The 11988-nt window shown below is 43.3% G+C and overlaps 1 protein-coding gene across 9 annotated transcripts in view; it reads right to left on the bottom strand.

Moving 5' to 3' along the window:
• The window catches only part of LOC307239077 (uncharacterized protein), a 31919-nt gene extending 19931 nt beyond the window's left edge, over window positions 1-11988 (bottom strand). For 6 of the 9 annotated variants that reach the window (XM_080012323.1, XM_080012320.1, XM_080012324.1 and 3 more), the window contains exons 1-15: window positions 11621-11987; window positions 9628-9819; window positions 9180-9263; window positions 8762-8866; window positions 8512-8667; window positions 7741-7884; window positions 6473-6616; window positions 6108-6251; window positions 5909-6028; window positions 5171-5290; window positions 5012-5059; window positions 4875-4922; window positions 4758-4784; window positions 3689-3793; window positions 1251-3581 (exon numbers count right to left, since the gene is read on the bottom strand). In XM_080012323.1, the coding sequence (XP_079868449.1) occupies window positions 1251-3581; window positions 3689-3793; window positions 4758-4784; window positions 4875-4922; window positions 5012-5059; window positions 5171-5290; window positions 5909-6028; window positions 6108-6251; window positions 6473-6616; window positions 7741-7884; window positions 8512-8667; window positions 8762-8866; window positions 9180-9263; window positions 9628-9819; window positions 11621-11630 (3778 nt within the window). In that variant the 5' untranslated portion in view covers window positions 11631-11987. Of the gene's footprint in view, window positions 1-1250; window positions 3582-3688; window positions 3794-4757; window positions 4785-4874; window positions 4923-5011; window positions 5060-5170; window positions 5291-5908; window positions 6029-6107; window positions 6252-6472; window positions 6617-7740; window positions 7885-8511; window positions 8668-8761; window positions 8867-9179; window positions 9264-9627; window positions 9820-11620 lie in introns of all 9 variants that reach the window. The other 3 variants (XM_080012321.1, XM_080012326.1, XM_080012325.1) reach the window with 3 other exon arrangements.

Raw genomic sequence — 11988 nt, forward strand, 5'->3', positions numbered from 1 at the left:
CAACCAAAGAACCTTTGCAGCCAAATGAGGATCTTCCCTTATAAGGATATAAGTAAAAACTAGACAAGTTATGGAGGAATTGTAAATGTGTGCTCGCCCTGTGTGTGCATGTACATGCCAGCACACCTACAACACGAAAATACTTATACTACAACTTGTAGGTCTTAGTACTACTTAAATGAAATGGCTTAAAGGTAAGGCAAATACAATTATTTAATACAGAACCAATCAATAACAGCTAGTTAAACACAATACATACAATTTAAGGAGACTTCAGGAGACCCCTTTAGCATTTTAAAAGTCCCTGTAAAGTAAATTCAGTGATTTATTTCTAAACTCATCACACCGAGTTAGAAAGTAATTGCTGAAAACACGTAAAAAGACTGTGAAAGATTGTAGTCCTGAATTGTGGAGTTGGACCGTTAAACTGTTTCTCACCATTTTTTGGTCCTGATTTTTTGGGTGGGGCTAAATCAGGGACGTGTGGCATAACACGTTGCCACCTGGCATGGCCCCTCCCCTAACACTCATGTATAAACATAACACACATAAATCCTCCGCAGCTCCAATCAGAGCGATCTTTTGGGAACCCCTGTTAGGGTTACCGGGTTACCCAAAACAGGTTTCAGCGCCTTCAGCGGACACGCCCCCAGCGTCTCAGAGCAGAGGGAACTGCCTTTTTTTCATGATTTTGAAACCAAATTTTATGTACTTGGCGATTTTTTTAACCATTCAAATTTGGCTGGGTGGTTAATAACACATTTTTCTGCGGTTTGACAAATTCAGAACACATGTATTATTGCTTTAGAGGGACTTTAAAGATCCTCTTTACTTTCAGCGCTTCACATCCGAGTCACGATGGGCATCTCCTCTAAACGTATCATTGTGTCCATACTCATTTACATACAGTATTTACCCACAATTGAAATGATCCTCTAAATATGTCTCCAATGAAACCTTAATGGGTTATCTAGTTACCAACCAAGATGAGCAGAGTGAAGATAAAATCGTTTGTTAAGAATGTAGAACGCAAAAGAACAGAGTTTGTCAAATGTTAATTAAAAACGTGACATGTTAAAGGAACGAAAGAAAGTGTTATTAAAAACATGCTATACAACGATGCATCGTATTCATGACATCACGGTCAGGTTCCTACCACCTTCCCCTGTTGGCATGCCATTCACATGATGATCACGCCTGGTGGTGAAAGAATGACGAAACACATGTGATGAGAATGGAAACTGTTCTACCTTTCTCGAGCTGAGCGAGCTGTCGCTTTTTGCTCTTGTGGGTCTCTTCGTCTTTGACGGCGGCGATGGATCCCGCCCCCCTGATCCTCTCGAGCCCAATCTGAGCTTTCCTGCGCCGCCGCGGTTCAGTCCTCCTGCTCTCGTTGTTGTTGTTGTTTTCGTCGTCGACGGCGTTGCCGTCGTCGTCTCGGCCAGAGACGGGCGGCGAGGTCACGTCCGTCTCCTCGGCGGCGCCGTCAGGCTTCTCTGCCGCCGGGGTTTCAAGACGGAGCTTCTCCTCCGACGGCTCGTCTCCGTCGTCTCCGCCCTCCCTCTCCTCCGTGTTTTCCTCCATCAGAAACTCCATGTTGTCTTCCTGTTGGTGTTCTTGCTCCTCTTCCTCCTCGGGAGCCCCGGCCTCCGTCTCCACCTCTGGATGGGCTCGGTCAGCCTTTAGGACTTGATCGCTCATGTTGGCCATTGCAGCCTCCTCTTCCTCGCTGTCGAGGTCTTCTTCGAATTCTTCTCCGGACTCGACACCCTCTTCTTCTTCGCTGCCAGAGAGGAAAAAGCTCTCCTCCCCTTCCTCAGAGTCCCGATCCTCAGCCCCAAATCCTTCATGATCTTCATCAACATCTTCTTCTTCGTCGGCGTGGTCATCTTCATCGTCTAGGCAGAGGTCCTCCTCTTTCTGCTTGGACTCCTCCCCTTGTTCTGAGAGGACAACCTCATCTTCCTCCTCCTCTGTTTTGATCTCCCCCTCTTCCTCCTCATCTAAGATCTCCTCCTCTTCCTCCTCTAATTTGATCTCCTCAGTTTTCAGCTCCTCTCCCTCCTCTGTTCCTTCTTTATCCCTTTCCTCTAATATGAGTTCTGATTTTGTCTCTAGCTCTGATTTGAGCTCCTGCTCTATCTCCACCTCCGCCCTCTCCTCTAAGAGCTCTTCCAGGGCCTTAATCTCCTCCTCTTCCTCTAAGAGGTCCTCCTCTGCCCTCATCTCCTCTACCTCCACCACTTCCTCTAAGAGGTCCTCCTCTGCCTTCATCTCCTCTTCCTCCCCCTCTTCCTCTGAGACGTAATTCTCAGCCTTCATCTCCTCTACCTCCACCTCTTCCTCAAAGAGGTCCTCCTCTGCCCTCATCTCCTCTACCTCCACCACTTCCTCTAAGAGGTCCTCCTCTGCCTTCATCTCCTCTTCCTCCCCCTCTTCCTCTGAGACGTAATTCTCAGCCTTCATCTCCTCTACCTCCACCTCTTCCTCTAAGAGGTCCTCCTCTGCCCTCATCTCCTCTACCTCCACCACTTCCTCTAAGAGGTCCTCCTCTGCCTTCATCTCCTCTTCCGCCCCCTCTTCCTCTGAGACGTAATTCTCAGCCTTCATCTCCTCTACCTCCACCTCTTCCTCTAAGAGGACCTCCTCTGCCTTCATCTCCTCTTCCTCCACCCCTTCCTCTAGGAGGTCCTCCTCTGCCGTCATCTCCTCTTCCTCCACCTCCTCCTCTAAGAGGTAATTCTCAGCCTTCATCTCCTCTATCTCCTCGTCTTCCTCTAAAAGGTAATTCTCAGCCTTCATCTCTGCTTCCTCCACCTCTTCCTCTAAGAGGTCCTCTTCTGCCTTCATCTCCTCTCCCGCGGCCTCTGCCTCTAAGAGGTCCTCCTCTGCCTTCATCTCCACCTCTTCCTCTAAGAGGTCCTTCTCTGTCTTCATCTCCTCTTCCTCTAAGAGGTCCTCCTCTCTCCCCATCTCCTCCTCAATCTTCATCTCCTCGTCCTCCTGCTCTTCCTCTAAAAGGTCCTTCTCAGCTTTCATCTCCTCTTCTTCCTCCTCTTCCTGTAAGAGGTCCTCCTCTGTCTTCATCTCCTCTTCCTCCTCCTCTAAGAGGCCCTCCCCTGTCTTCTCCTCCTCCTCTAATGCAACTTCTTCTGTTGCAATTTTCTCCTCCTCCACATCTGCCTCCTCTGATCCCTCTCCCTCCTTTGTCTTGTCCGCTGTGTCCGCTTCTTCCTCCTGTGCTGCCTCATCTATGCCATCCTCCTCCTCCTCCTCCTCCTCCTGAACATCCAGCTCTTGCTCCTCTGTCTCTTCTTCACCTGCCAGCGCCTCCTCAATTTCATCACTGTCATCTTCTTCTCCTCTTACCTCCTCTGCCTCCCTGGATAAAGTTTCATTTTGTGCCTCCACCGCTGCCCCTTTGGCTGTTGCATCTTCTCTTTCCTCTTCCTCCTCATCCTCAGTGTCCAGCATCTCCTCCTCTTCTCCTTCTGCCTCCTCCACCTCCTCGTCGTGACGATCAGAGGTTTCTTTGTCGCCCGTGAGTGATGGCTCTTCCTCTGTTTTGTCAGCGTGTGATGCTAGTGATGTGATACCAACAAATTTAGTCGTCTGCAACCGCCTCTACCTTTTCACCTGACTGGGTGAGCATAATCATTAACAGTATGTACACACAAAATAAAAGTACCAGGTTGTTCTTCTGCTTCAGCTGAAGCGTCAGTGGGCATCCCTCCCGCCTTAACACTTGTATCTGGAGCAGCGGGAGCTTCCTCTTTGGCCGCATGCATCATCTCTGCAAATGTGTTACCAAACCATGTGACATTGCCCGTTACCCCTCAACTTTTAACTGTGGTATACAACATGGAGATACATATCCAGGGGGGGGGGGGGGGGTTGACACAGGGAATTATGGAGTGAAATGGGATATGATAATGAAATGCCGGTCATATTAGTAAAATTGTATAGTACACAATACGTTTTCTTTTTTGGTAAATATGGATTATGCTGCCATGCAAAGATACATTTGAGTTTGAAATTGAAAGAAAAATGACAGTCGTGTGGAACATACAATCCATTTACACTCATCACATTGTTTTACATTAAATCCAATACAGGGGATGCTTGAACAATGCACATGAGGACAATATGAAACAATGCACCCACATTAAATTAAGCACCCGCGTTAATGACAACTTTTCATGCTCAATACGTCAGAGAAATTAAAACATTTGACAAGAACAAAAAAGTTCACGATTGGAGTCATGGCTGACGTAGGGCAACGCAGACAAACTTTCATGAAATGCTGGCTAACGGCTGCATTCACTGGACTGTGAGTGTGACAAAGACAAATTCACCAAAACCATGTTCAGTTGGTTGGATACACATATTTATTTATTAAACTCATACAGTAGTAATGATGCATATTTGATCATGCAGGGATCTGTATTTACAGTAATGGCTCGATAGTTGCAAAATGGACTTCACTCAAATGGATCTGACATCGAATTTAGGTTTTCCGTTATTTGAGAAGTAGGAAATGTCATTTTAATGCTGTCATGCATGAAATACCAGAAATAAATACTATGCAGGTTAGATTAGTAAGATAAAACAAAAACACTTCAACCACACTTACTACTAGCAAATATTTAGAAATTATGAAAATAATTGAAAATAAATATGAACTATCAAACATGAGCAATTTAAAATTTAATTGAGAGAATCTTTATTTTTAAGATGTATAAAGGCATTTTGCTTACCTTTTTCAAATGGTGGCAAAAATTCACCTGAATTCAAAGGAAATATGTTTTTATGACATTTATTGTCATTTTTAATGCACAATCTTCAGTCTTGTTATCTAAATAATTAATACTCACCTTTCCTTCTAACTAAATGTATGTCAGATGATGAATGCACTTTGTCATCTAAACAGAGGTATGAAAAAAACATGTGAAAGCGGTAGTGCGCACAGTAATTAAAAATAATTAATACAACATCATAAAACCCCACAAACCTTTTTCTGTCACCACATTTACAACGGGTGATGTGGCCACAGGTTCCCCTTTTAAAAAATGCAAACGGTTAACACACAATGTAAAACATATTTTTATGTTGCATATTTATTTATCAAGGTTATTTTTAACGTAATTACATTTTTGTTTCTTTTTACTACCTTGATCGCCAGTGAGCATGCTCGACATGAAACCCAGGAACAGGTCTTTCTTGTCGGTCATTTCCACGACGGCGTCGGTGATCACTTGCATCGGGTCGATGGTCACTTCAGGAATGATTCCTAAAATATTTGCAATACATAACACGAGTCTTGGGATACGTAAAAAAAAAAAGTGTTTGAGATTGTTATATCTGTTCCTTGTGTTATTGTCTTTCATTGTGACAGAGGTAATAGCAGCAGGGGTGAAAAAGAAAAAAATTTACTTTCATTCAAATACCATACTTGGGTACAATTTTGAGGCTGTATTTGCGCTTGAATGATTCCTTTTTAGGAGAATTGTACTCTACTGCATTACAAAGCAAACATCAGCGCAAATAGTTTAAATTATTTTTACTTAAAATAGTTTTTTATACGTACAAGCAAGCGGGTGCCCATAATAAGAAGAAAGCAACCAAAATGAGATAAACATTTTTACAGTATCTTAACCAAAAGTGGTTAAAGCATTAAGGATACAGTGGGTCTTAAGGTACAAGGTCATGATCTTTTACCTTTGACAATTGAGTCCATTTGATATGTAGATATAGTACTTTAACTTGAATATTGAACGGTGGGCTTCTTGACAGGGTAGACTTTATTTTAGGGCATTTTTACTTCTACTTAAGGATAAGGTATTAGTATCCTACTCTTAAGTAATAATAATGTAATAATAATAATAGTAATAATAATAAATGTGAGTACCTTGTTCCCCCATCAGCAGGTTGGAGAAGTAGGCCACGAGCTGGTTCATCTGCTCGGTGGTGATTTCCACGACTCTGCTGAGAACCGACGCGGGGCTGAACCCAACGGCCTCCTGGAGATCTGAGGAATCAAGGAGTTACCAGCAATCAACTACAGTCTAGGATCAGCGACGGGTTAGCACCGGGGTGAGATACGATACCTTTTGCCGAACCCAGAAGGGAGTCCAGGGCAGTGCAGAGCACATCGCGCACGCGACCCAAGGCTCCACCAACAAAGTCGTTAGTAACACGGAAGACGTCTCGTCCGATCATCACGGGGTCAATAAAGCTAAGGTCAGTGGTCGCTAGAAAGCACAAATGTATTAGTCTGAAAACTCAACTTCGTGGACAGATTGTTAAAGTTAAAGTTAAAGTTACGTTTCTCAGGTTGTATTACCGTCAATAGGAAGCACATGCCCAAAGTCAATTACAACATACACTTATTATTATATGGTTTGAGGATTACATTTAACCAAAATAACGCAATTATTTTGAAAAGAAAACAAAAACAAAAATATAGCTCTACCATTAACTAAATCCAGGATGGCGTCCAGGATGGCACACAGTCCGTTGCGGAGGAATCCCCCGATTCCAGTCATCAAGTCGTTGGTGAGACTGAAGACGTTTCTGCCGATGACGACAGGGTCCATGAAGCTGATGTCGTAGGTTCCTGAGAAGCAAATAAAACAGTAAAAATTGCGTTAAATAACCAAATTCATAATTGTATTTTGCACAGTGTTGGATGTATTTTTAATTGCATATTTTTCCTTTTTTACATGATTTTGTTGTTGTTATTACTCCTTGTCTTCATATTATTGTACAGGACTGATAGAAAGTTTGGGCATCCGATTCCAACTGGAGGAAGGGACTCTGAGAGCAATATCTAACCTGTATATTGAGAATTATTTGAGAATCGCTCGGAGTAGTTCAAGACTAATAATTGGAGACCAATAAATAAGAGAAATGACGACTGAAAATCCTCCGCGGAGGAATTATCGTGAACCGTCAAGGTCTCGACTGATGAACGAAAACTGAAATTGAAGAGAATATTTACTTGTTTTTACCTATTTTTAAAACATGCATTGTGCTGGTTTGCTTTGCTTGCCTTCTCTTAAAGTAAAGCACATTGTGATTGCATGTTGTGTATGAAAACTTATATATAAGTATAGGTTATTATTTTGATTATTATATATAAAACAATTTTTTTTATATACATAGTGTAATCTGAATGGTCGTTTTTACTTTCTTTTTACGACTGTGAATTTTTGCCAGGGTTTTACAGGTCCAACATAGTTATTACAAAGTAGAAAAATAAGTAATTGTACGCCACAAATAGTAAATATTTGATCAATAATAAAAAAGTATGATTACCCATACAAGGAATTTGACTCCACTTCACACTGACTCTCAGTTGGTATTGAGCATACAGTAAAATGTAAAGTTAAAAAAGAAATTAAAAAGAAAGCAAAAATAAAAATGGAATAAAATGGAAGAAAAAATATAAATACACTCGGTAGGATCTGTAATAAACCGTAATAAACAGTGTTTGTTAATATTAATTATTTATTAGAAAATAATTTATTACGTTGAAATAATAATACAAATAAAAAACAAATGTGAGTCATTGATTATTGATTATTAGTTATTATAATAAATTAATAATTCCATTATGTGGCGTCATGTGCCTTTGTGTTGAATTAGCATTGAGGCACCCTCCCAAGACGATGGCCATCAATCCATACACAGTAAATAACGTTACATATTATAATATTCTTAGAGGTTAGCAGCAAATACCTTTCACTACATCCAGAATAGTGTCCACGGCGGCGCAGAGCACATCCTGGATGTAGCGCGTCACTCCCTTCATCAGGTCGTTAGTAAAAGTGAAGGCACTCCTGCCTACGACCACGGGGTCAACCAAGCTAAGGTCAGTTTCTCCTGAAGAAGTTGGTGAAAAAGAGAATTCATGTGTCAGTAAAAGGGAATAAAGTCACAATTACATTACGATTCTGTCTGTTGTTGATTGCACCCGAAACTACCCCAAAAAATTGGTAAAGTGGTCTTACTTTTAGGCATACGTAGGAGTAAAAGCATATTATCAACTGTCTTCATTTTTTTTAGGAGAGGTCTCACCCATTAGGAATTATTGTTGTTATATAATAATAATAATAATAATAATAATAATTATAACAAAAACAATAACAAAAATAATGATAACAATTATGATAACAATAATAATAATAATGTTGATGATGATGATGATGATGATGATAATATTAAGGATAATAATAATAATAATAATAATAATGATAATAATAATAATAATAATAATAATAATAATAATAATAATAATATATGTATATTGTTAATACCCTGAGGTAGGGTTTATTTTTTCAAAGTCAAACATTTATAATTTGTCTTAAATAAGACTAATCCTGTTTCGGAACAGGATTAGGACTCGTTTTGAGATAAGCCGTTAAATAACGACTAGATAAGTAACTACTGCAAATAATCTGTTTTCATTCTATTTGTGTATTTTTAGTATTAAACAAAACCTAGAAGTACCTTTATTTACACCCGCTATAGTGTCCAGCACAGTGTCCAACATGGCGCAGAGCAGGTCCCTGGCACCGCCCACCAGGCCACCCATCAAGGCGTTCGCAGAGTGAAAGGCTTTTCTGCCAAAGACCACCGGGTCCACGTAGCTGAGGTAGAAGATTCCTGTGGGATGAAGCGTGAACGTGTTGAATAACGGGTAAATCCAGCAGGCGTGGACATAGGCAGCGCGTGGCTCAGTAGGGTGCAGCTGTCGTACCGTCCTCGTCAGAAAATTTCCGCACAAATCCGTCCTTCGCTTCTATTATTTCTTCCAGCGCGTAGTTGGCCGCGGAGGCTGGGTCGCTGAGGTCGGGGGAACATTCTGGGAGCGACAAGAGGTTATGGGGCGGCTGTCACGGTAACAGGTCTGTACGGTTGATGGAGGAAAACTTTCATCGTTATATTTTTTATAATTAGTCATTATTGCTGCTTTAACCGGAGGATACATCTAGAAAAGACATCAACCACAAAAAAACAATATAATCAAATCAACAAAAATTATAATTACTATACTATTACGAATAACATTACTTCAGTGTCATCATTATCATCTGTAATAGTGTGCGTGTGCATGTGTGTGTCTGTGTGTGTGTGTGTGTGTGTGTGTGTGCACGTATGTGTGTTTGTGTGTGTACCTTGAAACTTATTGAACAGACTGGTCACCTCATCGACAGCATCATTCACAGCTCGCACGGGGTCCAAAATAATCTCTTGAATGTCTAAGAACACACACACACACGCACACGCACACACGCACGCACGCACGCACGCACGCACGCACGCACGCACGCACGCACACACACACACACACACACACACACACACACACACACACACACACACACACACAGAGTGTAACGAGGTGTAACAAGGAAATTATAATCACTAACAATGTACAGTATGTATTTGAGGAGAAAGAAAGAAAGAAAGAAAGAAAGAAAGAAAGGAGGAAAGGAACAGAAGGTAACAAAAGATGGAAGAACACAAAGAAATAAATTAAAGAGAGGAAAGACACAAAAAGAACAAAGGAAAAAAAGAAAGAAAGAAAGAATGAGAAAGAGAGAGAGAGAGAGAGAGACCAACCAGGCACTGCCTTGTACTCCACCACGTTGAACATGACGACTCCTACGACCAGCCAGCCCAGCAGAGCCACCACGGCCACCAGCAGCTCCATCGACACCTGCAGCTTCCTGAGCAGACCCAGACCCCTGGACCTCAGGGAGGTCCCACCGGACCCCCCACCGGTCCCGCTGGACCCCCCACTGGACCCACGGGCTGCAGAGGAGGAGAGAGGGAGAGAAAGATCCCCCTTTACCCCATGCATACTGCATATCATCCGCCTTCATCAGGTGCCGTGTGCGTGTGAAAGTGTAAAACTGCAACCCCGGACCCAGGCGGCTTTTTGTGGTTTTCATACGTAGAAAACTGCATTACAACGTCCATGTCTTAGCATTCTAGTGTCCTCAATCCTGAACTGTGGAACTGTTTTCTAACGCGTCTCACACCGAACCAGGTCAAAATGTGTTTGCACCCGTTGAACCATTCGAAACTGAAGGAGACGCTGATCGATAGATGAAAGTGAAAACATCAGCGGAATAATAAAACCTCTCGTTGCCGGGAAGCAAACGTCCCCAAAAATATCATTGTTTGAACCCCCCGGCCTCGGACAACGCCGGGCGTCAAAATTGCTTTCATGGATTTGAAGTTCGGAAGAGTCAACGCCGTCTTCACTTTACAAGCAAAAACTGACAGTGCACTAGAGAACCGTTATGTACAGCAACTTATACGAACAAGCAACTGTTAACTATAAACAACAATCCATCAAATATCAAAGTCAGTATTTCCTTTAGTGGGGGACATTTTGGGAGAATTTCAATCAATGACTGTCCTGTCTCCCAAATGTGCACAGGATCCCATCTCGGGAATAGCAGTCGTTTCACCCCCCGCATGGATTATCTCACGCCCTATTTTTACAATGTTATGATATGAAACACATTTTCATGGCAAGGCAAGTTTATTTGTGTCACACGTTTCTTACACGAGGGAAACTCCAAGTTCTTTACAAACGACGGGAAAGGCATCATACAAACACACAGATAAGCATAGACATATCCTGTTTATATTGCACTCTATGACCAGGAAAGTCATCTGAGTACGGCCTGTCCAAAAAGAGGGATCATCATGAGATATTTCCCGGTTCAACGTCACCGCATATAACGCTCCAGTTTTCAGCATAACATGAGAGAGTCCCTGGACTTTGAACATATTATTGGATGATTTGCTGATTTATAACACCAAGGGATTGATTAAATATGGAGTCGGGTGTAGGAGGGACCTGACGTTCACCTGAGGTTGGAGGTCCCTTTTCAGTACAAAAGCAATCCCAACGTTCCGCCAAGGGGATCGCCTTTTTTCCGCCGACCTGCGGTGGAAAATGCTGTGGGAGGCATTTGGCGACGTTCCGCGATCGCCGTCCAAGACGTGAAGGGAGCGGCGGTGTCGAGTAGGAGCGCCGTGTGCCGAGGTGTTCGGTGACACCTCCACCGCAAATAAACCCCAGACTAACGCCTGCGCGGCGCGATTCACTTCCTCAAAAACAAACGCTGGATCGCGTTTTAAACGGCTATTCAATGCGGCCGTTATGATTAAGACCTCCATCCTCCCACAGGTGGTGTCACGACCGAGCATTGTCACTGAATGTCGACAGGTGCACTGTACTCTATACTGTACTCATACTGTACTTATGGGAAACAGTGGATTTTTACGAAATAGTGCTTCTGGTATTTTTAGCTGTTAATAACAGCCCTCTAGATACAATATCAGGATGGAGATTTGTCTTTGATGCCATGGAAATCTCAAGCCCAGAGGTGCCCCGACAGGCGACATGATATCCTGTATTTATAGCAACCGGCTTTCAGCACTTTTCCCAAAGAGGGGGTAACATCATACAAACAGCACCGTCACGCATCGAAGGGTTTGCATCTATTGCTATTGTTCTAGGCTTTGTGTGACACACAGAGGGCCGTCAGCAGGCGGGTAGAGGTGCAGGTAGACGGGCGGAGGTGGTTGCACCTACCTTCAGCCATGGCGGTGTAAAAAGGCGATTCTACTCCTTTGGCTTGCCGGAGGTGGCGGTGCCTCTAGATAAAGAACCGGTCGCCTTTGTAAATCCAGTCGGCATCCACTCGTTGCGTCGACGTGCGGCCCCGGTCAGATCAGTTATTCCGGCTCCGCTCGGGATGAATGGGTGAGCTGCCCGCCCGCTGGCCCGCGTGACGCACGGGTCCGACCCTCTCCGAGGAAAGAAAGAAAGAAAGAAAGAAAGAAAGAAAGGGACCGGGAAGACGGCTGAGAGCGGCACGTTTGCCGGGCGGGGGAACTCGGGAGCTGCCGCGGCGGCAGCTTTGCAGAGGGGGGTCTGGGGGACGGTGGAGGTGATGGAGA

This window comes from Zeus faber (genome assembly GCF_960531495.2).
Source record: "Zeus faber genome assembly, chromosome: 13".
Classification (NCBI taxonomy): Eukaryota; Metazoa; Chordata; class Actinopteri; order Zeiformes; family Zeidae; genus Zeus; species Zeus faber.